Genomic DNA, 25,942 nt, shown 5'->3' on the forward strand with positions numbered 1-25,942 from the left:
CAATAAAATTACCTCCAAAACAGGTTAACCCAATAAAAAGTAATGATAGTGACCTGCAATGATATCGTAAGATTTTATTAATTTTGTTGAATGCAAATGAGAGTTCATTTGATTGAATTTTTTAGATATTGTTGTGTTTTTTTTTAATCTTTTTTTGGAGCTACACATTAAAGAATGTTTCATTATTTATCTTTTTGTCTTTATTTTTTTTATTTAAACTATCGTAGGTACTTAGATTGATTTTTGTTTTTTTTGAATGAGTTTATCTATTTTTTTTTTAGTTTTATGTATCATTCATGTGTGATGTATGGGACTTAACATGAATTTTATTAAAAAAAATATGTGAATTTAGTTTATAGTATTAAATTTCTGTTATCCTTAATAAAACTTTATAAATATTAATGGCTAGTGTTCAAATTGCTAACTTGTCAATACAATTTGTTAAGGTACTTTTGTAGAACAATTAATACGTATGAAATATCTTGAATCAATTCTACAAAAATCACATAGCACAGCATTTAATCTTACAGAAAAAATAGAGAAAGAATACCCAAAATAATGGGTCTACCTAACCTTAGAGTATTTTTATATTAATCTAGAAACATAATAAAAAAATTATAAAATATTTATCACCGTCTCAATAATTTTTAACATTGATTACCACATGCCATAGTAATTGTGTTATCATTACTCATCCCATGAGTAGTTAGATAAACAATTATTTTTTAATAAAAATATTTATAAAAATATGTATTTTTTCTAAACTAAAATTAGTTGATGCAAAAGTTAATTTTATAATTTTTTGTTTTAAAATTGTGTATAGTTAATTTTAGTTTATATATTTATAGGGAAAGGTAAAATGGTGTAGATGGTAGTTATGATTTGACGTATAATTATTGATGTGTTTCTTCCTTAAATAAATGTAAATGTTTTATAAGATTTCTTATTATCATTCAGTTATTAACTAATTTATTGGAAATATTTTTTCATATTTCAAAATATTATGAAATATTATTATGACTCACTATTATATATTTTATAATATTTTTATCCAATCAGTTGATATTAGTTCGTCCGATCCGACCGATACAATTAAAAAAAATAGCTTTTGTTTTTGTTTTTTTAAAATTTGGAGGTGAGAAGTGATTTGCATGCATTGGTGAAATGTGTATATAATGTGTTGGGTATTGCTAAATAGAGAGTTCCTAGGAGTTGTAGGTAGATTGGTAGGAAGAGTGATGATTTTGAAGTTTGAAGAACATTGATGTTAACGAAAGGCCAAATAATTAATGCATAGCTTGACTCTGCCCAACACCTTTTTCTCTCACCCATCACACATCAACTATTTTTCCTCAAGTGGGACCCATCCGAAAGAGTGCCTATTTTTCACATCATATTTCACTCTCAAATTACTTCTTCTAACACTTATTGTAAAACTACTTCTTTACGAATTTAAATACTAAGAATACGAATTTCCTCAAAATAATATATTACACTATACATCCCGAAACTAAAGAAAATAAAAATCATTCTAAAATAACTAAATTCTACTTTTTCGAACCTCTTTCCTGTCACATGAAATATAATTTCTTTTCATAATTATCATATCAATTTACATCACACACAAACTAATTATTTAAACAACCATAATGATATATAATACAGCATATGTATATTTAGATCACAAATCACGTTTTTCTAGAAGTTATACTTGAATTTCTTCTATGTTAAGGAACAATTAGTTGCAAGTATACACATTTGTTGATCACCTTAAATTTTGATTATAATAAATAATATATATATATATATATATATAAATATAAATATAAAGACAACCATCAAACAATCAAAGAATACAAAATGTCAGAAATTTCATAAGTAATTATCAACAACTTAAGTTTCAACGTCATACAAAATTAAATGTGAAATAATGATTAAGAATGGAAGCAAGACAACTTAAGTTTTGACATCAAACAAAATTAAATGTCAAATAATAACTAAGAATAATAGAAGCATGAATTGTAAGATGATTAAGATATTGGAAAACGATTTTAATAGTATACTAGACGTCCAAGAAAATCATCTATAAGTTTGAAATATTAGATTCATTAACTTTAAACATGATCTTAACATGTGTACAACCTACTTCTTAAATAATGTATAATCATTTTAGTACGGTCAATACGATCAACGTAATTGCTTAAATAAAATATGTCCTTTTACTCGATAAAAAAAAGTATAACTGTGAATTGTCAACCAAAAGTCAAACATACATTTTAAAAAACTTTAACACCAAGGATAACACACAAGTACTAAGCCACATCTTTTTTTGGAATGCCTATAAATTGAGACTCATTATGCACATGAAAACTTGATGGAACATTCATGAAAAACTCATACATGCAAACAAAATTTCCAATTAAGATATCAGATGGTAAGTGTTTCATCTGATAAACTTACACATACACAAAATTGAATTGAGCATATTTGTTGCAACAAATTGACTTAATGAAATGTATTTTCTAAACGATTTTCAACTAGTTACATTTGATGAAATACAAATTATGTAACCTCAACACTTTATAACCTATTTGGTTAAGCAGACATATTTGGAAATTTATTTTAAATGCAACCCTTTTGTCTGAGAGGTGACATTAGACACAATTTTTACAACTCAATTGAATCACTTGATTAATGTATTTTTTAATTAATTTGAAAAGTGAGCAAATCAAAGTTATTGTGTTTGACCAACCACTTATTTAAATACTTTCTCTAAAACCACTTTCAAGAAAACATATTTAGTACGTAATCTCACACTAACTCTCCTTCTTGCATAATAATAGATGATGATAACATATAATGTAAACAAGATAAGAAAGAGAGAAAATATACACATTCATTTATATTAGTTTGTCTGTCGCAACATACTACATCAAATTATTGACCAACAAGCCAAATTCAATTAAGTAGACTACTACTGCGAAGTTCACTCGAGTATTCTTTGGACTCGTAATCACTCATAGCTAATCCATTGAGTATTCTTGACACAAGTCACTCCTGACTCAACTAAGTATTTGATGGGGTGATTTCTCAACAAGTGGACCAAGTCAACTGTAGTACAATTGATAAGAAGGGTTGTCGTATCCACAAGAACTAGTTGTTGGACATCTTAGGATATTTGTCCAATTAGTGTTTGATGAAGTCTAGCTTAGTTTTGTCTTGTGCCTACATTTTATCTTTTTCAAAATGAGATGATGGATCCAAGATAAAAATTTTAAAATTGTTAAAATGCTTTTGAAAATGGTTTATGGAAGTTAAATTTTTTCTTTGTAAATATCTTTTGGTAAGTTACTTACAAATGCATTGTTTTTCAAGTTCACTTATCCTTATTGCCAAACCAAGTTAACTCTTTAATCATGGTTATTTAGAACAACAAACTATCATAATCAATTTCTTAACTTACAATAGCTCGCTTCTGCATTAAGATGGATCAGTTCAATAAAAACATTCAATTTCATTCCCAGACATTGAATTATTTGGATAATTTGAAAGAGTTAAAAAAAATGAAAGTGTTTCGCAACATCATTCAAGTTCTATAGGCAAGAGCGGTGATTTCTTGCATATTAAGCATTAAGCATAAAATAAAATTAAAGGAACTAAAATGAAAAGGCATTCATAAATAACAAAGTTCATACATTGCTCTTCAATCACAAAAATAGGACTTTATCTACACATGATGAAGTTTACAAGAAAAACTAATGAATGAATAACTAACAACTAGAGACATTAAGTCTTAGAAGTTGCATACCCACTAAGATTGTTTCTTTTACGCCTTCTTCCCTGTTTATAAAGTTGAGTGGTAAATTAATAATTATTCTTGAGATAAGAAAATTGATTTAAGCTCTCTATTACTCCAAAATTCATTCATCACCTAAACAATCATCATTCTCCTATTGCTCAAAGCTCGTACTAATGCTTTATTCATTAAATCTATCTCCAACCTTTCTTTAATAAATTTACATAATTATCTTTATCTCTAACTTTACTTTAATTAATTATTATTATTTACTCTATCGTTATACAAATTCCAAATTCTTCTTTTAATCTTTATTCTTATTTGACTTTTAAAACATTGTCTTTATTTTTGTTTTTAAACAATAAAATCCTATAATTCATTTTCCGAATTAAATAATTATATAGCTTAATAAATAATAAATAAATACTTTATGTGATTTAAATAATAAGTTAAAGTAGGTACCTAGGGTTCTGTCCATTTATTATATACAGCAATTTGGTATGTTTACTGAACAACCGTCAACTAGATTTTTCACTTGGTACTTAGGAATATATTTCACAATACAACAAATTACTTCTCAAGCTCTAATCTTAAAGAGAATTTAGAAAATATACTTTTAAATTATTTCTATTAAATAAATAATAAATATTTATAACCTATAGATGCTCTATTCTTTATCTATTTTAAATTATATTAACTATATCTCTAAAGAATATTCCAGGTCTTACAAAAGCCTGGACACATGTGTTGCTATTAATTATGATAAAGTGAATACTATTTATGTTTCCTTTTTCACTATAATTTAAAAAAAAATTATTTTTCACTCTAATATACTATATATATATTATTGATATTTAAAATTTGTAAAGTATAAAGTATAACCTTTAACAACACATAAAAAGATATGGAAGGAGTAATTATTCTTATAAACAGTATTTATTGTTATGCTCCCTCTATCCAAAAGCGAATCAGCAAAAAAAAAAATTGTTATTCCCTCTCAATTCCTTTTTAATGATTAGACTTTTAAAATATTTTTATTTCTATTTAATTTTCATTTTTAAATTCAATACAATACTAATTATTCTTTTATCCATTTATATTCTTGTTTTTCATATAATTTTTAATATATATATACACATATTTACATAAAAAAGTAAAATAAAAAAATCTTATAACTATTTTATTAAGATTAACAAAATTTATTACTTTCTTACTTTTTCTAAATAAACCTTAAACAACCTTAAAAAGAGACAAAGTAAATATTTTATTACATTTTTTTCACTATTTTTCTTATTAAAAATCTTAAATGTGTGAAATTTCATCAAGTTTATACAGTAAGCAAAAAAAATGTTCATGTTAATTATAAATGCTAGTTACGTTTATTTAATTTTCATTTTATCAAAAAAATATTTTAAATTATTATTAACCATGTTTATTAGAGATTATTTTTGAGTTTAAATTTAAGGATATTTTAAAAATATTAAAATTAAATGTTATTGAATTAATTTAAACTAGTTTATATTTGAAATGATTAAACATGTTTTTTTAATGTTTATATTTGCGTTTAGAGGGAGTATTATTTTTCTTGCTTCAAAAGGAAATATTTTTCTGATGCATTAATATTTACAAGTTAAATATAAAAATAATTGAATATGACATCATATTCCGTGTCAAAATTCAAATATTGAAATAATAAAATTGATTTTAAAAGTTTAATGAATCTGGTTGCAACATTTATATTATAAGACTTTTTTTTTCCTAGGTGTTGTACCATCAACATTGTGTGTGATAAGACATTTTGCAGTTGAGGTGCAATACAATCAAATACCAAAATATTTTAAGAGCTTAATAAACTAATTAATACATATTAATTGTTATACTAACAGTTTTCATAATACAAGGATAAGGTATTGTTAATCTCAGTTTATTTTTGCTGATCTGAAAGTTTATTTTACAGCAGTAGTTAACCTAATACAACAAAACTTTCAGCTAACTTATATTGTTTAATTAATTATAAATTAAATCAAATACTTAAATATATTTTCCATCCTTATAATACATGTTTAATGCTTTTAGTTTTTTTAGTTTTTGTCTTTAAAAAAATTATTTTACTGTTTAGAGTCCTATGTCAATTATTTATTGGAAAACAAGTATGGTGTTCTTAAATAATCAAATATCCGTAAAAGGACCAGTATCAAGACATTCTAATTTTATAATTTTTGTAGAAATATTGTCAATAATAATATAAGAATTATTATTTTTATATAAAGTATTAGCATAAAACAAGTATATTACAGTATATTAAGTGATATGATTACTACTAGGTCAATAAAACGAGATGAATAACAAATAATTAAATTTTTTAAAAAGTATGTCAAAAAAAATTAAAGAAATAGAAATGTATTTTTTTTTATAAATTTTGCAAAGTATAAAAAACTAAAATTATAATTAAGCTAAAAAAAATTAAGAATTTATGTTGCGGTACTCAAAGACACTATTTTTTTTTCCATGTTTTAAGATTTTAGTAAGACTAATCTGACTGAATTAAAAGATAAGTACATTCTAATCAAACATTGATATTCTCCTAAAATTTTAATTTTGGATTCAACTCATTAACTAATTCTTAACTCTTTAATAGCTAAGAAGCTATTATAATAAAAAAATTATTAACTATATTCCTTTCCCCGAATATAATTCAGGAAGGTTAGTAACTAAAAAAAATGTGTGGAATTTATTAAATAAAAACTGGACCAATAAAATTGATATTTTTCAATATATTTCAATTAATAATATAAAATTTAAAAAATAATATACTAAAGATATTATTAATTGTTTTTACTAACATAGTGTGCAAACATGATTTGTATCAAACCCCACGTGGACGTCCAAATTTGTTCAGTAAAAACCTAGAAAGAATATTCTGTTTATGAGAAGTTGCTTATCTAACATTTTTTTGGGACCTTGCTCCTCTTTTGAAAGAAAAACTGATTTGTTTTAACTTTACCTTTAAAACTCATTGTTTGTTAGATAGAATTAGTTAAAGAGGGAGAGAAAGGGTAAAAGGGTAATTAGAAGGGAGGAAGAGAAAAAAGACGAATGTATCCCTGAATTGATCTGCCTGAAGGATCCATTAAGTGGTTGTCCTCCTTCTTGCCCCTTTCACTCGCTACTTTCCTCCTTTGCTGCCTCACATCACTCTTCTTCTTCTCTTTGCTTCATTCGTTGCTGCTTCGTTCTTCTCACACAATTTCTGAGTAATCTTCATCTTCATCTTCCAACAAGAATGGCTCTCAGACTCAATCCTCTTCCGACCCAATCCTTCGCCCTTCCTCAGATGGCCAGCCTCAGATCTCCCAAGTTCCGCATGGCTTCTACTCTCCGCTCCGGTTCCAAGTCAGTTCTCCAACTCTCAGATCTTCTTCTCTTAACTCAAATCATGCATTCCTCCTTCTTTTCACTTCCTTCATTTCGCTCTTTCTTTTTCTTCTCTGCTTTTCCTATCTCTATAATGCCTCAAACCAAACCTAACACACCTTCTATTGTTTTTTCATCTTTCTTTTCTAATTCCACCTTTTCATATTCATTATTCGTTGCCCCCATTCCCCATGTTTCGTTTCCTACTCTCATGCTTGTGCTGCTTCCATTTCATTCAACACGGCTTCGTCAGGATTGGAAATGGATTCTTATTTCGTGCAGAACTTTGTTTCGGCCTACCACAATACCCACCACTTTTGATCTATTTCTGTCTCGTCATATGATTCTGTTGTTACCCGTTCCTGATTTTTTTTTTTTTTTTTTTTTGGTTTAAGAAAAAAATTGCATGGTTCTTCTTCTGTTAAACCATTTTGCACTTATTTTTTTTGCCTTCCCTGTCGGAATTGTTAACTTTCGTTTATTGTTTTGTAAGGGAAGTACGATTACTAAATTTTTGGGTTCGTTAATTGTTGGGATTTTTCTTTTTTCTTTTTCTTCAGTTTCGAGTTGAGTATGTGTAAACTCAACCACGGATAGTGGAGCTTGTTGTGTCTTCGTTACCTTCTGCTTGATTTGATATGTGGTCTCTGCTCTTTAGCCTTTACTTTATGCGTATGTTAGTTTGATTGATGATTGTTGCCAATATGATTCTCTTGTTGGGGGTGAATTGAAAAGTGTGGTAACAGTTCGAAATTGTTAATGGCTGCTCCAAAACTTTGTGTTGCCGGTTGGTTGGGTTTTTTGGACGAAAATTTGAATAGCCTTGGTATGATGTAGGCACGTTCGGTGAAACTGTCCATTTATGACTTTGTTTGGTGTTTGTGTTGATCGTGATGCATGTGCGCTTCATATTGTGAGCCATGCACATGCTAGGTGTGGGTACTAATTGGGTATGCTCAGGTACATAACAGGTGATGCATAATAATGTTTTTAAACAAAAAAATGGGTGTCCAATGCGGCCACTGCAGTGATGTGATCATGTGACTAGATTTAACTCGGGCATCAACTGGTCCTACTTTATTTGCCAAAATTGAACCTTTTTCCCCAAATTGAAGTTACGATCCCCACCATTCATCCTTACTCTAGACCTGTTAATTGTGAGTGTAGTGTCTCCATTTTGTTGCATAGACATGGGCATCTGTCTTGATGCATCGAAACTGATTTACTGTTTGTAGGACACTTTGCAAACTGCCCATTCTGTAAAATAGTCATTTTTATTCTATTGGATATTGATGTCCATGAAATGATATAGGCCTGTATATGTGCGGGTTGTATACGATTGTGGTTGTTATTAACGATACTGTTCACTTTGGAGATCAAATTTACCAGCATGATCATTTCAGAAGTTGCTGTATTATTTCTCTAAAAGTCATTTGAATTTTTGTAGAGAGGTTGAAAATATTAAGAAGCCTTTCACGCCTCCGAGAGAAGTGCATGTTCAAGTAACCCATTCTATGCCTCCCCAGAAGATTGAGATTTTCAAATCGTTGGAGGATTGGGCTGACCAGAACATCTTGACTCTTCTTAAACCTGTAGAAAAATGTTGGCAACCACAGGATTTTTTACCAGATCCTTCTGCAGATGGATTTGACGAGCAAGTGAAGGAACTGAGAGAGAGAGCAAAGGAGCTTCCAGATGATTACTTTGTTGTTCTGGTTGGAGACATGATCACAGAGGAAGCCCTTCCTACTTACCAAACAATGTTAAATACATTGGATGGAGTTCGTGATGAAACAGGCGCTAGCCTTACTTCCTGGGCAGTCTGGACAAGGGCATGGACTGCTGAAGAAAATCGACATGGTGATCTTCTTAACAAGTATCTTTACTTATGTGGACGAGTTGACATGAGACAAATTGAGAAGACAATTCAGTACCTGATTGGATCTGGAATGGTAAGATCTTATACATCTTCCGTAGTCTATCATGGCCTTCAGCGATTGTAGTTCTCATAATGAAACATACTCATACTTGCCGTTTAACAGATACTACTGTTGGGCGGGGGGTTGCCGGTTGAATAAGTGCCTGAAATATAAATTTTATTATCTAATGCATCCAGATGTATTAATGTCTTTCTGTCTGCAAAAATCATAACACGAATGCCTTTGAACTATCATATGATCTACCTTGTCAAAATCAATGTTTAGATTAATAGAGTAGGATTCAACTTTCTTGAAATTCCTCATGAGCTTGTTTGGATAAATTTTTCTACTAGTACTTTTAGGAGTAGAAAAAATGAATAAGTTTCTCTATAAGCCAAAATTAGCTTATGCATAAGTTAAAAAATCATCTTTTAGAGAAGCTAATAGTAGAGTAGATAACTTCTACATAATAACTAATGCATAAGCTATTTTTTAGCTATGAAGAAACGCATTTTATTTTATTTTTCTTATAGAAATGTTTGTGAAGAAGTTTATGCAAGCAGATCGTACATGACATACAGCATTATGTTGCTCTGAGGTCATAAAACTAATTGACTTTTCATAGCTTCGCTTCTCACTTTTCTAGTATTGTCCTTCCTTGACTGATTGATATTGATGGATAGGATCCTCGCACTGAGAACAGTCCCTACCTTGGTTTCATTTACACTTCATTTCAAGAGCGGGCAACCTTCATATCCCATGGAAACACAGCCAGGCTTGCTAAGGAGCATGGTGATATAAAGTTGGCCCAGATCTGCGGCATGATTGCCTCGGATGAGAAACGCCATGAGACTGCATACACAAAGATAGTGGAAAAGCTGTTTGAGGTTGATCCTGATGGAACTGTTATGGCGTTTGCAGACATGATGAGGAAGAAAATTGCCATGCCAGCACACCTTATGTATGATGGCCATGATGACAACCTCTTCGATAACTACTCTGCAGTGGCCCAGCGCATTGGGGTCTACACTGCCAAGGACTATGCTGATATACTTGAATTTCTGGTGGGGAGGTGGAAGGTGGAGAATCTAACAGGACTATCAGGTGAGGGAAGGAAGGCTCAGGATTACGTTTGTGGGCTGCCACCAAGAATCAGAAGGTTAGAGGAGAGAGCTCAAGCAAGAGTCAAGGAGTCATCAAAAATTCGGTTCAGTTGGATTCATGACAGGGAAGTACTACTCTAAACGCACCAAGGAAGCATCGTGAATGTTCCTGCAAAACCGTTCTGAGAGATGTTGAATAGTTGAAAATGCAGTTTGTCAATTTTTTTCTTCTCTTTTTTTGGTCTGCTATATGTCACTGTAAGGTGAAACAGTTGTTCTTGCATGGTTCGCAAGTTACGCAGTTAGGGGCAACTGTAGTATTAGAAATGCTATTTTTTGTTTCCCTTTTATTTGTGGTAGTGATGTCTGTTGAAGCATAAGCAAAACGTTTTTCTCTGGCAATTTTGATGATAAAGAAAATTTAGTTCATCTGTGGTTGGATATATTTCCACATAGTAGAAGTTGGTTTGATGATGGTGTGTAGCGACCATTTTTTGCTTATTTGCCATTTTGCAATAGGATAACCGAGACATGCACTAACCAGATTAATTTTCACTACGGCTACTAGGCAATCTTCTTGCGTGTGATTCTGTCAAATTACATGTAATTTTGGTGGGATATATGATTTGTTAGTATACTCATATTTGCATACGCAACGTTAATGCGAGAAGCTTGCAAACAAAAGTTGTGTTTTATATTCTAACTTATGTGCTTTAGGTTAACTTTTTATATGCTTAAAAATAGTCTAAAGATCTTTTTCCTTGGTCATAATACTTTCTCTACAGTGAACTTCGCACATCAACATATTCATTTTGATGAGGGGGATAGATGATATAATTATGATATAATTAGGGTTTGTGGTTTATAAATTATTGTTGGGGTTTAGGGTATAACTTTTTATATTCAAGTATTTTGATTTTAAATATATATTATCTTTAAGACTAATTATCATGATAAAATTAAGAAAAAACTTATTCGACAATCTAAAAGTTTGGTTCGAACATGTTGTAGCACCCAAATTTAGGAGAAGATTGGGGTTTAGGTAATCTAAATTATCGTTATAGGTATTTTAATTATTTTAATTCAGGTACTTTGTATTCTAATGTCTTTCTTAAATTAGAGATAAATTTTGATGAACTTTGTATTCAAATTCTTATATATATATATATATATATATTAGTTTTTAACTAAGCATTTAATTTTAAATATTAGTTTGCGAATAAGTGAAAAATATTCCTACCCTTCCACAGAAAAATAAATGAGTGTAATATTTGACAATAATATTATTAATTGCGATGAAGCAGGTACAAAATTATAGGTGTTTGGCAAATCAACTTACCAGTCAATGGCATGCCAATTGGTGGATATGAATGCAACAGCAGAAAGAAGATTTTTTTGAAAAGTAACATTAAAATACTTTTTAATTTTTAGATAATTGGTTTATTTATTCCAACATGTATAATCTTCACGATCTCAACGAACACATATTTCAACAGTTAATTCATAATAGTGATTGGGTCTCTGGTGCCTTTAAGTTACACCGTGCTGCTTCACTTCCTTTCCTTCACAATTTTTCAGGATAACTCATTCAAATGGCTGTTACACAGCATTCAAGGAAGGCTTTTGGATGGGCAGCTAGAGACACATCTGGGGTTCTCTCCCCCTTCATCTTCACCAGAAGGTTCTCATTTCAACTTCTTCAATTCCTCAACTTCAAAAATGTTTCATGCTTCTCATGTTCTATTTTCTAATGGGTGTGGAAACAGGAGAGAAAGATGTAGCAATCAAAGTGTTATTCTGCGGTATATGCCACACCGACCTCCATAATGCAAAGAGTCAATGGGGCCAATCCTTTTATCCACTCTTACCCGGGTATGCTTCCTCCACTTTTTGAAGTCTATTGAACAAGCTTCAAACACAAAATATTGTCTTCACTTTTGCCTTTTATTTCTGAAACAAGAAAGAGTTCTGTAAATCTATTGAAATAAATAATTCACAGTATGATTTGAAAAGATGAAAAAGAAATGTTAATTATATTGTTTTCTAATTTAAGTCATAAGATTATGACTCGAAAAATATTCCTACAAAGTTAGGACTTCGTAGCACACTTTCTTTTGTCGTAATCTTCTCGTCTTCTCAGTTTGTCAGTTGGGTTTTCTGTCTTGGTGTCTTCCTTCGGTCTCCGAGTGCAAAGAAGGATACCTGCAAAGACACTCCAACGATTAAGTCAGTCTGAAAGCTAAGTACCACGAGAGTAAGGAGTGAATAGTTACCTTAGATGTTGTGGTTGTCTTCCTATTTATACTGTTATGGATGGTCCCTAACTGTCTTGGACCTGCTTGGGGTCCAGTTGGAGGCCCAATTGTGCCTTAACCATACTTTGCATCTAAGTTGGCTTATTTGTGTCTAATCATGTGTTTAATTGTAATTCTTGTCGGTTTCTCGGCCATCCGGTAGCACATATGCTTCAGGCTCGAATGCAGTCATAACGTAACGCAGAGTCTTAAGTGCGCTTCGGAAAATGTTTTAGGCCGCTAGGTTGAATAGCCGGTAGTTGATGTGAGTGCTAGACCTTGTGGCCTGCCGTTTGGCGAACCATATCTTTTTCATGGGGCGAGTAAGGTGTGGCTATTGTACTTGGGGTGTGTGAGGTTTCGTGACGTGAGAGAGAGAGAGAAACGAGGGTTGATCTGCACCGTTGATTGGAGGTTGATCTAACGGTGGAGGATGCACGTGACAGTTCACATTCTCATTTTCTTCACTATAAATAGGGGTCATAGTGAACCAGATTTTTCTTGCGTTTATCATAACTAGCTCCGAGAACCGAAAACCCTATTCTTGCAATCTTTATCTGTCGGTTGAAGAGTTTCTAGAGGTAACGATGTCTTCTCTTTCGGTTACCAGTTTATTTTCGTCAGTATCTGGGGGTCTGAGTAGGAGGCCATTGGTCGAAGATGTTGTTTCTAGTGATGCCGAGAGTGTTGAGGATTCTTCCCGTGTTGTCGGTCCTTTAAGTCGGGAGAGTATGGAATCGACAGTGTCTTTGTCATTGAGTGGGTATGAAGGTGAGGAGACCCGAGAGGCCAAATATGTGTGGGGGTTCATGAGAAGGTCCATAAAGTTCTTTTTCTGTGTTTACAGAGGTCTCAATTTAATGTTGCATCTTTAAGGGAGGTGGGGAATATTCGGCACCAAAGTGCATCTTCGGCCATGTGCAGGATAACTTGCGTCAGATACGCGTTTACATGTTCATTCGGATCAATGGTTTCGTCATATTTGTTCAAAGTTGGATTGTTCCAGGTTCCTGGCAAGGGCACTTTGAGGATGGCATCAACAAAGGGGCTTTTTCGAGGAACGGTGCTAAGAGCGTTAGGCGAAGTCGACCTCGTGTTCTCTTGATATGAGCTTCCGGCTTCGTGTATTCCCGTATCAGCTTCCGGGATGTCCAACTTTTCAACGAGTTTCTACTTGATCCGGACATTCTCCTTCCGCAATGTTTCCATCTCCTCCTCATTCTTTCTCTTTATCCCTTTTATCTCCTCTTCATTCTTCTTCTTCAGCATTTCCATTTCTTCTTGTATTTTCGATATCAATGCCATAGGATCTGACTGACTGGTCTCGTCTTGAGTGTTCCTTTCGTTGCCTATCATGTTTTTCGTGGTCACCATGCAGATATTTCGTGGGATTTCCTTTCGGACCCACAGTGGGCGCAAAAAATGTTCCTACAAAGTCGGGACTTCGTAGCACACTTTCTTTTGTCATAATCTTCTCGTCTTCTCGATTTGTCGGTTGGGTTTCCTACCTTAGTGTCTTCCTTCGGTCTCCGGGTGCAAAAAAAGGGGTACCTGCAAAGGAACTCCGACGATTAAGTCAGTCCGAGAGTCAAGTACCAGGAGAGTAGGGAGTGAATAGTTACCTTGGATGTTGTGCCTGTCTTCTTATTTATACTGTTCTGGATGGACCCTGACTGTCATGGACCTGCTTGGGGGTCCAGTTGGAGGCCCAATTGTGCCTTAACCATACTTTACGTCTAAGTTGACTTATTTGTGTCTAATCATGTGTTTAATTGTAATTCTTGTTGGCTAACCGACTTCTCGGCCATCCGATAGCACAAAGTATATGAAATCCTGGTCCATGAAAGAGAGATGGGCCAAAGGCTGCCCACCTCATTTTAACGTGAAGGGGCACCAGCTGCCCAAGTTGTTCAGCATGGGCTTGCCCCGCCTCATGCAGCCTTTTGTTGGCATCTTTCTTGGCCTTCTGAATTAGCCTCAAGAAATCCTTATAGGCCTCCTTTTGGCGCTCCCAGCGACGGACCAAGGTCTCTTTTTCCTCTTTCAGCGAGGTGTTTGCTTTCTCCAAAGCTTGAAGGGCAGAGGCCTCAATAACTTTGGCTTTAGCTTGCTCGCGTCAGGTGTTGGCACAAGCAATGAAGGCACCCATGTAGTAGTTCATGCCTTCCTTCTTGGACCCTTCAGGTAGGCTGCGTGGAGACAATTTTTCCAGGTAACCCCTTAGCGTTTCTTGGATTGGCATGGAAAATTCTGGAGCAGGTGGTGGAGCTGATGTGAGCTCAGTTTCAATCCCACCCTCCAAGGCCATTGGTTGTGAGGGAGAGGTGGTGCTTGGAGGGTGCTCCCTTAGCGAGTCAGCGTCATGGTTGGAAGAGGATGTGGAGGTAACGACTTGGGGGGCCGCCCAGGTGGTCATTCTTCTCTTGAAGATTTGTCCTTCAGCAAACTCGTCTTCGTTCTCAGAAGGAACCACCACCACCCTTTTACCTTTATCAAGGGGGTTTGGTGTAGCAGTGGATTCGGCTAGTGCAAGAGGCATGACTGCTATGGGAGGTGGTGAGTTTGGAGAATGAGTTGGAGAGGGTAGAGTTTGGGGAGTTGATGTTGGAAGTGGACTTTGGGGGCGAAGGGTGGGGGAGGTGGGGGCGTTTTCAGAGGTTGGAGGTATGGAGACCCCACCCCCTTTTGGGTGAAACAGACTTCATGACTTGGGCAAGTTTCCATCTCCTTTGCTTATGTATTTTTGAATCTGTATCAAGAGGGCAAACGCAGTAAGAGTTAGGCACAAGCTAAATTACGGCATGAGAAAGCAGATAAATCATGCACAAAGCAAAAACAAGCAGAAACAGAGAATAGATGATTAGAAGGGGTGATTCTCATACTTATGTAATTAGCAAGGGCTTCAACGTCGTATTCACGACCTATCAGATAGTTGATGTGTCTCGCTTTGAGTATCATTGTCTCTGACACAGGTCTGTCATGTGTAACATCAATGAGAGTAGCCTCTTCAGGTTGCAATATTAACCAACCATTAACATTAAGGAATAACACAAGAATGATTTGTTTAATAAACTACAAAAAAAATGGAAACAAAGACTAAAATAAAACAATTTATCATCTCACATTGGGCAAAGTATTTTCCCTACAGATATATTCTGCAGGTCCAAAACCATCACTTTCTTGACAGGAAAATGTTACATACTTCTTGTTTACAATAATGACAACCTCTTCGCTACCGATAATACTAATGATATTACTGCAGATCCTAGCAAAGACGGACGATCGCATCTTAACCATGGCTGTATACTCATACTCTGGGTCCGCATTCGGCAGTATCATACCCGGTTTAGCAATATCCATCAACACCAGCCACATCTCGGAATGGGAAATCTTATCCCGTGCTTTAAAGAACAACAAAGTGAATTAATTCGTCAATAAAAAAAAAACTAAATCACGTACCAGGGTTCTCAATTGTGAATTTCACGATGTTGGAACCGTCATCGACTTTAATGGTGATGGTGTCATCATCATCCGCATAGTTTAGCACTCCAACCAAGCTGTTAACATCCATATCCATGATGATGTCGCGGTCGCAACGGTAGTGCACAAACCCCCTAGATCGGAGGATAAAGTTGACGATTAAATTGTCCGAATACATAGTATCGAAGAAGATTCCTCCCGAGGAGAAGCAGTGGAAACTGGCGACTTCGACTAACTCCTTCATCATTTTCGAAAGGTTCTTCAGAATAATGTCTCCTTTCACGAGATGGACTTCAAACATTTTGATGGAAGATGAAAATACTCGATGGTGGCTGGTGAGGACTAGTGATCCAGAGCTATCGTGAATTTGATTGCAGCTGCTCTAGCTAGGGTTCCCTTTTTATAGGGTTTAGGGTTTAAGGTTTAGGGTTTATGGTTTAGGGCTAAGGGGTTAGGGTTTAGGGGTTAAGGCTTAGGGCTTACGGTTTTAGGGCTTAAGGCTAAGGGCTTAGGACTTAGGATTTAGGGTTTAGGGCTTATGGCTTAGGGTTTATAGTGTATGGTTTAGGGTTTACGGTTTTAGGGTTTATGATTTTAGGGAGGTTTAGGTTTCGGCATGGATTCACTTTGGTGAATTCTTCCTTGGCCGAGAGGTTTTTAACGTGCTCTCGGCAGGGATTCACTTTGGTAAATTCTTCCTTGGCTGAGAAGTTTTTAACATGCTTTCGGCAGGGACTCACGGGTGAATTCTTTCTTGGTCGAGAGGTTACCATGTGGTGCATTACTACTTCAGGGCTCTGGCTTCGTATGTTCAAAGCTATCTTGCCAAATTTGTCCATAAAGGTTCTTAGGGACTCATCTTTTTCTTGCCGGATATTTACTAAGGCGATGGAGGTGAGGTGGTGTGGACAGCTGGTAGTAAAATGCGCTCCGAACTTTGTCGTGAGCGTGTCAAAACAGTCTATGGACTGAACCGGTAGTCGAGCAAACCAATTTAATGTTGCATCTTTAAGGGATGTGGGGAATATTCGGCACCATAGTGCGTCTTCGACCATGTGCAAGATAACTTGCGTCAGATACGCGTTTACATGTTCATTCGGGTCAATGGTTTCGTCATATTTGTTCAAAGTTGGATTGTTCCAGGTTCCTGGCAAGGGCACTTCGAGGATGACTTCAACAAAGGGGCTTTTTCGAGGAACGGTGCTAAGAGCGTTAGGCGAAGTCGACCTCGTGTTCTCTTGATATGAGCTTCCGGCTTCGTGTATTCCCGTATCAGTTTCCGGGATGTCCAACTTTTCAGCAAGTTTCTACTTGATCCGGACATTCTCCTTCCGCAATGTTTCCATCTCCTCCTCATTCTTTCTCTTTATCCCTTTTATCTCCTTTTCATTCTTCTTCTTCAGCATTTCCATTTCTTCTTGTATTTTCGATATCAATGCCATAGGATCTGACTGACTGGTCTCATCTTGAGTGTTCCTTTCGTTGCCTGTCATGTTTGTCGTGGTCATCATGCGGATATTTCGTGGGATTTCCTTTCGGACCCACGGTGAGCGCAAAAAATGTTCTTACAAAGTCGGGAATTCGTAGCACACTTTCTTTTGTCGTAATCTTCTCGTCTTCTCGATTGGGTTGGGTTTCCTACCTTAGTGTCTTCCTTCGGTCTCCGGGTGCAAAGAAGGGGTACCTGCAAAGGAACTCTGACGATTAAGTCAGTCCGAGAGCCAAGTACCAGGAGAGTAGGGAGTGAATAGTTACCTTGGATGTTGTGCCTGTCTTCCTATTTATACTATTCTGGATGGACCCTGACTGTCATGGACCTGCTTGGGGGTCCAGTTGGAGGCCCAATTGTGCCTTAACCATACTTTGCCTCTAAGTTGGCTTATTTGTGTCTAATCACGTGTTTAATTGTAATTCTTGTTGGCTAACCGACTTCTCGGCCATCCGGTAGCACAGAGTATATGAAATCCTGGTCCATGAAAGAGAGATGAGCCAAAGGCTACCTATCTGCTTCCAGTGAAATTCAGATCATATTTATCTTATCTATGGAACAAATTTACCTTAGTGGACAAGCAATTTTAATGCAAATAATTTCTTTAATAAATTATTACCTACCTTTTCATAAAAAAAAATGTTATTGTTTATGCATGACATGTTATACAAGTCTACTAGTATTATTAATGATAAATTGTATTATAATTTGTGCACCAAAATAGGCACGAGATTGCAGGTGAGGTGAGGTAGGAAGCAAGGTAGAGAAGTTCAAAGTGGGAGAGAAGGTGGGTGTGGGGTGCATGGTTCAATCTTGTAGGTCATGCGACAACTATAGTGATAATCTTGAGAATTTCTGTTCAAAAGTGGTTTTGACGTATGAATCGAAGTATGTTGATGGAAGCATCATACAAGGAGGGTACTCTGATATGGTGGTCGTAGATGAACACTTTGTGATAAGCATTCCTGATGGCCTATCTCTTGAGGCTGCTACTCCTCTCTTATGTGCTGGGATCACTGTGTATAGCCCTCTCTTATATTTTGGAATTGGCAAACCAGGCTTGCATGTGGGTTGGTTGGTCTTGGTGGCGTTGGTCATATGGCTGTGAAGTTTGCCAAAGCTTTTGGGGCTAAGGTCACTGTAATCAGTACATCTCCCAACAAAAAGAAGGAAGCCATTGAGCATCTTGGAGCTGACTCATTTCTTATCAATCGTAATCAAGATGTCATGGAGGTATTTACCCTTTTCGAACCTTTCCATAATAATTTTATAAAACCAATTATCAGACCAAAATCATGTATTAACAAGTAGTATGGTTTGAATTCTACTTTGCACTATTTTGAATTTTTGAATATGCTTTAACTTTTGTATCTGTGAGGAACAGTTATCGGTGAACTTCTGATGGCTATTTTTGGATTTAGGCTGCAAAGGGTACCTTGGATGGTATAATAGACACATTTTTTGCAGTCCATCCTCTTCTCCCTCTGCTTGAATTGTTGAAGGCTCATGGGAAGCTTGTCATAGTTGGTTTACCATATAAGCCTTTGGAGCTATCTGCCTTTCCTTTAATTGGAGGTATGCATGCACATGGAAAATAATTACATAATAATTACATAATAATTACATATGTATAAAGAACCTTTGTACTACTCAATTGGAATAACTATTAATTTTATAATGATTTGAATATTGTTACAATTTTGAAGCCAAGAGAACATGCCAGCAGTTGACAGGCAGTTCCATAAATGGAGGCCCAAGTGGGGAGACAGTTACTGTAGCATCCACCGAATGGTTCTTTGGGAATTCCTTTCCCTCAGTGTCTCCTTCAACAAGCAATGGTGGTGCCAATGTTAACCACACTAGCAACGATCCAAACAACAACTGGACTGGTGTCCTTGCCTAGGGAGATTTGCAGTAGTAACCATACAGCGCATTGCCCTAGATTTAACCAAGAGGAGTTAGAGAGGAGTTGCAGGTAGAGCTACCTTTTCTTAATCTTGCAAAGCAAATGAACAAGTTATAATTAGGCCATAGGTTTGAGATATACATGATAGAGTGTCGTTTGCCATTGATTTGGGAGAATACGTATGAATTAGAAAGGACTGCTTCTTCATGCAATTCCATCTATCTTTTCAAGCACCCGATAATAAAACCGATTTTATTATTATACTTTCAATATTTTAAAAAAATAAAATTTAATTTAATTTTTACTTTAATCTACTCCTATCTTTTCAAATTTATGCTCATTCACTCTATATTCTACTCCAAACGACGCCCTCCAAAGCTCTCACCTTCTTCAAAACTCTCATCTCTGGTAAATCTCTTCTCCAAATCTTTCTTCTAAACATTGTACTTCATCATTCATGTTATCCTCTTCATCCACATGTTAGTAGGTTTTTATGATTTTCCTTTTTAATTTGAATTTAGTGAAAATAAAGTATTCTAGTAGTTTTAGATCATTAAATAGATTACATAATCTGGTTAGTGTTTACTTAGGTCTCGAATTATGTAATCCGATAGATTTATTTTAAATGAGTTCTGAATAGGTTTTGGACTACGTAGTCCAAAAGTCGTAACTTTTGTGTTTTAGATTACGTAATCCGGTAGGGTTAAGGTTTCAATAAGTTATGGATTACATAATTTGGTATTGGTAGTTGCTAAATAGATTATGAATTACATAATTCAGTAGGTTTATTTTCTTAAATAAGTTATGGATTATGTAATTCGGTATTGTTAGTTTTTAAATAGGTTATGAATTACATAATCTAGAAGTGGTAATTTTTTAGTTATGGATTATGTAATTCGGTAGATTTATTTTCTTAGATAAGTTATGGATTACATAATCCAATAGTATGAGTTGTTAAATAGATTTTGGATTATGTAATCCGGAAGTTTGTTAAATAGATTTTGGATTATGTAATCCGGAAGTTGTAACTTGTAATTGAGTTTTGGATTAGGTAATCCGTAGTGTAAAACATTTACTTTTACTTTTATCTTTTTTATTAAAGGGTGATTTTGGAAATTTCAAAATTTATGGAGGTGGCTGAAGAAGTGATGGAGGTGCAGGAAGAAGATGGCATTAGAAAGTCATGGTAATTTGTTTGAGTTCGGGCCCATTTTGCTTTCTGGCCCAAAATGTTTTATATACATACCCCTTTTTTCTGTTTTTCTAAAGAGCCTGGGGCCATTTGACTTGCCCAGAATTTTTGCTACTGCCACTCGAGTTTGTTATGCATCCATCACTTTCTTAAAATCCTGGCCCATTCATTTTATTCTGCATTTTTGTTATTAGAACTTCCTCTTTTATATTTCCACCACCACTTTTCTTAAACAATCTAGTAAAACTCTATAAGTGTGTCCAAAATTGAATATATCATTATTATTCTTTTGAAATATAAGGAGTAGTGATTTAGTAATAACAAGAACTAAAATGACTGTTACCGAGTAATTTATTTTATCCTTGTACTTTTTAAATTGTTGTTTGAAATTTTTGTTTGTATAAATAATAAAAAAATTACTATTTTTTTTAAATGAGTTTAATTTTGATACATAATTTTTTATATTAATCAATTAAAAATATCCTAAATATGATTTTTCAAGCCATTATTATAAAAAAAATAAAAATTCATAATCAGATGATAACTTATAAAGGATTAATATTAAATTTAGTTATCCAAGAAAATAGTAAACAAATTAGTAATTAAACATTTTTCAATTAAAAAATTTATTCTTTTCATTTTTCGTTGATACATGCTAGTTCGGAGCTTCGTGGCAATTTTGCTTGCTCCATCGCGTTAGGGTTTTCATAGTTTCCCAAAACAAGTTCCTAGGGTTTGTTCATTCAGGCAAAAAAAATGATCGACTTGTTGTTGACGAAGCCCAATTGGAACGACGTCGTAGACGAAGAAGATTCAATTCGATCCGGATTGTCCCTTCTGAGCGACTTGGAAACCGTTATTTGGTCCGCGGTGGGTCGCGCCGAGGCGCGTTTATGGCTCTGCAACACCGTCGCGGGTTTCAACTGCGTGACTTTACTCGATCAGGGTGACCTGTTTCGGGCTTCGCTAAGAACACGAAGGACGAAGCGTGATTTGGCGTCTCAGCTTCTGCATTTCTTGTTTGACACCTCGCCCCACAAACTGGGTTCCGTTTTGGCTCGGAGGAGTCACGTGCTTGAGAATTTTTTTCAAGGTTAGTTCCGTTTGCGCATTCTTTACTCTTTTAAAGTGCTGTTGGGAGTAGTTATTGAAGTTGCCGTTAATTGGGAACGAGAGCTCTGAATTTTGGTTGTGTTGCAATTTGTATTGACTCTTAAACACTGAAACCATAAAATTGTGGCCACTGTTGCTCGTCGCAATTTCAAGGTTTTTTAAAATTCTGATAAGTTCTCGTTGCAATCATATCATAGGAAACTGTGGGCAAATACTGGTGATTTGCTGTCGGAATGCTGTTGCAGTTTCTTGGATTGGTTCAAGCCCAGAGGAAATCACCCGGGCCTCCTAACCAAGGTTCACAGGTATCATTATGCAATCTTTTCTTCTTACATTAAAATATTATTATTAGAAATCTCACAAACATTCTATAATATATAAAGACATAAACATAAAGCATTATACTTATTTACATTAATAATCCTTAAATTAAGGTAATGAAAAGTAAGCAAATAGGAGAAGTGGTCCGACAAAATATAACTTTAGAGTATTCTAATATATTTTTCACATATTGTACCATACATAAAAAGGAAGTTTTTGTTTAACCAGAATGGAGAACAATTGTAGGTGGATGATGCTAAGATAAACGAACTTGAAGTTTGACTTGGTTTGGCAAATTTACACGCAAGCCTTTCTCACTGGAAGGATGCCGAAATCTGTTTGCAAAAGGCCAGAGAGTTAAAGGAAGACTCACCAGCAACAACACACTGAAGGCAAGAACAAAACAATGTGTTATCAACAGGTTGAACTTATGCTTTTGCTCTTGTTTTAATCAAATTGACATTTCATATGTTTGAACGTGATTGTACCAGCTATTAGAAGCTCTCACTGCTAGCGGTTCTGTTTGAACCAAACTACGTGCCAAGCAAGATCTTGATGGCTTCTTTGATACTGAAAATTGGTTTTAATGCTGTTGCTAGATGTCTACTTTGTGATGCACTTAGAATAGAACCCACCAACCGCATGGCTTGGTATTACTTGGGATTAACTCACAAGGCTGATGGCCGAATAACTGATGCTGCTGATTGCTTCCAAGCAGCTTCCTTGCTTGAAGAATCAGATTCCATTGAAATCCATTTCATTTTTTCTTGTCACTTTCCAAAATGTATCTTTTTTTTCCTTTTTTCCATTTTATTCTTGTCATAAGAAACTACGTTCCAAGAAAAATAGTTGGGTTATATCCCAGAGTAGAAAATAAGATAACACTGAGATGATGAACTGTAAAGAACTTAAGGGAGTTTAAGGTGTTTGGTTACTATTTTGCTTATAGGTATGAGATGCTTACTTGAAGAAGGTAAACTTGTTTTATTTGCATACACTATCCTTTGTAAAATATTGTTGTTAAGTTTGTGTGAGAACTTGGTTGCTACTTATTCTATAGTTTGATAGGAAAGATAGATATATATTTTATTATATTTATTAAGTATATTTGTTCATTATGGGTTAAATATGTTTTTTACTCTAATGTGTTCACATTGGTATATCTTAAAATCTTTATAATAAAAAAATTATTAAAATAAGTTTATTAGGTTAAAATATTTCATGCCAACTCATTACAGATGCTAACTCATTACTGATTATAATATTGTAATACAATTTACACTGTAAATTCGTTTTTTACATAAAAAGAAATACACTAATAAGGTCTCATTCCTTTTCTTACTACAAGCATTCAAAATAAATAAAGTTTCTCATTACTGATGTGTATTACTAATTATAATATTGTAATACAATTTACATAAATTACATAAAAAAAATACACTAATAAGGTCTCATTCCTTTTCTTACTACAAGCATTCAAAATAAAATAAATAAAGTTTGGACTAGGGACAAAAATTAATTTCATCTTATAATATAAGAAAAAAACATATTTAACTCATTCATTAATAATATTTTTATTTTATGTTTTATTTTAATTATTTATTTGATTATAATAAAAAAATGTAAAAAAAATATATTTTATTAATATTTATAATATAATTGATTATGTAAAATATAACTGTCTTAAAAGAAAGTTACTAAATTAATTAAGAAAATTCATTATCAAGTCTGGTGGGAGGACATTTATCAATGGTTTAAAAGAGCTTAAGAGCATCTAGAATGATACACTCTTGCACAAGTTCTTGATACATCAAGATTAAGAAGTTTATCTAACTTTTAGTCCTAATGTGAACTACTTAAGAATTTCAATTAATTTTCATAAACTACTCAAAAAAATATGTGAAATAAATATTTAAAAATGTGTAAAGTGGAATAACTAAAATTAATTTTAATTAGTATTTCTTTGCGATCAAAATGTGATCTTATTTTTTCACCAATTTTAATGAATTGAAACAAAACCCAATGCCTTTAAGCACAATTTTAATAATTTAAATATATTTTTAATTCATTAAAATCACTATAATGTGAGCTTTAACTAATTTGAATTTAGTAAAACAATGTGATTATTGGACTTTGAAATGTTTAAGTGAAATTAATGGATTAAATGGAATTTAGTAAAATTAAGTGATTATTGGATTAACTTGTGATGAAAATAGTTGCAATTTTAATTTTACTTTCCGTTATGAAAATACTATTTTACTAAAATGTATTAAACTAGCTAGAGCAGCTGCAATCGAATTCACGATAACTCTGGATCACTGGTCCTCGCCAGCCACCATCGATTATTTTCATCTTCCATTGAACATTATTCTGAAGAACCTTTCGAAAATGATGAAGGAGTTAGTTGAAGTCGCCAGTTTCTACTGTTTCTCTTCGGGAGGAATCTTCTTCGATACTATGGATTCGGACAATTTAATCGTCAACTTTACCCTCCGATCTAGGGGGTTTGTGCACTACCGTTGCGACCGCGACATCATCATGGATATGGATGTTAACAGCTTGGTTGGGGTGCTGAACTATGCGGATGATGATGACACCATCACCATTAAAGTCGATGACAGTTCCAACATCGTGAAATTCACAATTGAGAACCCTAGTACGTGATTTAGTTTTTTTTTTTTTACGAATTAATTCACTTTGTTGTTCTTTAAAGCACAGGATAAGATTTCCCATTCCGAGATGAGGCTGGTGCTGATGGATATTGCTAAACTCGGTATGATACTGCCGAATGCGGACCTAGAGTATGAGTATAAGCCATGGTTAAGATGCGATCGTCCGTCTTTGCTAGGATCTACAATAATATCATTCGTACTATCGGTAGCGTAGAGGTTGTCATTACCGTAATATGTAACATTTTCCGATCAAGAAAGTGATGGTTTTGGACCTGCAGAATATATCTGCAGAGAAAATACTTTGCCCAATGTAATAATAATAATAATTATAAAAGATCATCGTACAAGATAAAAAGTAAAGTCATCGTACAAAATAAAATGTTATAAAATATAATTGTATAAAATAATAGTTCATGCATTCTATCAAATAAAATATCATAAAAGTTCATCTTACAACTTTTTTTTGAGAATGGAAAAATTATAGTGGTTAGTTTTCAGTTTTAAACTAATTTTCTTCTATATTTTTAAAATTGAAGATATTTTTAAACTAATTTTCTTCTATATTTTTAAAACTTACTAGATATTGATTTTAAAAAATAAAAAAAATATTAATTTAAAAAATTTGAAAAAACAGTTTTCAAAATCAAACATCATAAAAATCATTGTACAAAATAAAATATCATAAAAGATCATCGTATAAAAATAAGAGTATTTTCATCTTCCATCAAGATGTTTGAAGTCCATCTCGTGAAAGGAGGCATTATTCTGAAGAACCTTTCGAAAATGATGAAGGAGTTAGTCGGAGTCGCCAGTTTCCACTTCTTCGATACTATGGATTCGGACAATTTAATCGTCAACTTTATCCTTCGATCTAGGGGTTTGCGCACTACTGTTATGACCGCGACATCATCATGGATATGGATGTTAACAGCTTGGTTGGAGTGCTAAACTATGCGGATGATGATGACACCATCACCATTAAAGTTGATGACGGTTCCAACATCGTGAAATTCACAATTGAGAACCTGGTACATGATTTAGGTTTTTTTTTTTTGACGAATTAATTTACTTTGTTGTTCTTTAAAGCACGGTATAAGATTTCCCATTCCGAGATGAGGCTGGTGCTGATGGATATTGCTAAACCCGGTATGATACTGCCGAATGCGGATCCAGAGTATGAGTATACAGCCATGGTTAAGATGCGATTGTTTGTCTTTGCTAGGATCTGCAGTAATTTCATTAG

At 33.9% G+C, this 25,942-nt stretch overlaps 1 protein-coding gene, 1 long non-coding RNA gene and 1 pseudogene across 4 annotated transcripts; all 3 read left to right on the plus strand.

The window, feature by feature from the left end:
• The first annotated feature begins 6,751 nt into the window (after positions 1 to 6,751).
• On the plus strand, positions 6,752 to 10,661 carry LOC137808796 (stearoyl-[acyl-carrier-protein] 9-desaturase, chloroplastic). Its single transcript, XM_068610083.1, has 3 exons — positions 6,752 to 7,189; positions 8,658 to 9,162; positions 9,813 to 10,661. Exons 1-3 carry the CDS (start codon positions 7,080 to 7,082, stop codon positions 10,371 to 10,373), a joined length of 1,176 nt encoding a protein of 391 aa, XP_068466184.1. The 5' UTR covers positions 6,752 to 7,079; the 3' UTR covers positions 10,374 to 10,661.
• Positions 10,662 to 11,735: 1,074 nt separating this feature from the next.
• Positions 11,736 to 19,617, plus strand: LOC137805716 (putative mannitol dehydrogenase; annotated as a pseudogene). The gene is made up of 5 exons (XR_016519376.1): positions 11,736 to 11,913; positions 11,999 to 12,104; positions 18,220 to 18,728; positions 18,917 to 19,070; positions 19,202 to 19,617. The product of XR_016519376.1 is annotated as a putative mannitol dehydrogenase (transcript).
• A 1,609-nt stretch (positions 19,618 to 21,226) lies between these two features.
• On the plus strand, positions 21,227 to 23,005 carry LOC137808797 (uncharacterized). 2 transcript variants are annotated; one of them, XR_011080738.1, is made up of 4 exons: positions 21,227 to 21,686; positions 21,904 to 22,011; positions 22,256 to 22,419; positions 22,519 to 23,005. It is a non-coding gene; the product is annotated as an uncharacterized LOC137808797 (long non-coding RNA). The 2 variants fall into 2 exon arrangements; XR_011080737.1 differs by having other exon boundaries at positions 22,274 to 22,419.
• Positions 23,006 to 25,942: the final 2,937 nt, after the last annotated feature.

The sequence above is a fragment of the Phaseolus vulgaris genome, chromosome 3, assembly GCF_051622355.1.
Source record: "Phaseolus vulgaris cultivar YP4 chromosome 3, ASM5162235v1, whole genome shotgun sequence".
NCBI lineage: Eukaryota > Viridiplantae > Streptophyta > Magnoliopsida > Fabales > Fabaceae > Phaseolus > Phaseolus vulgaris.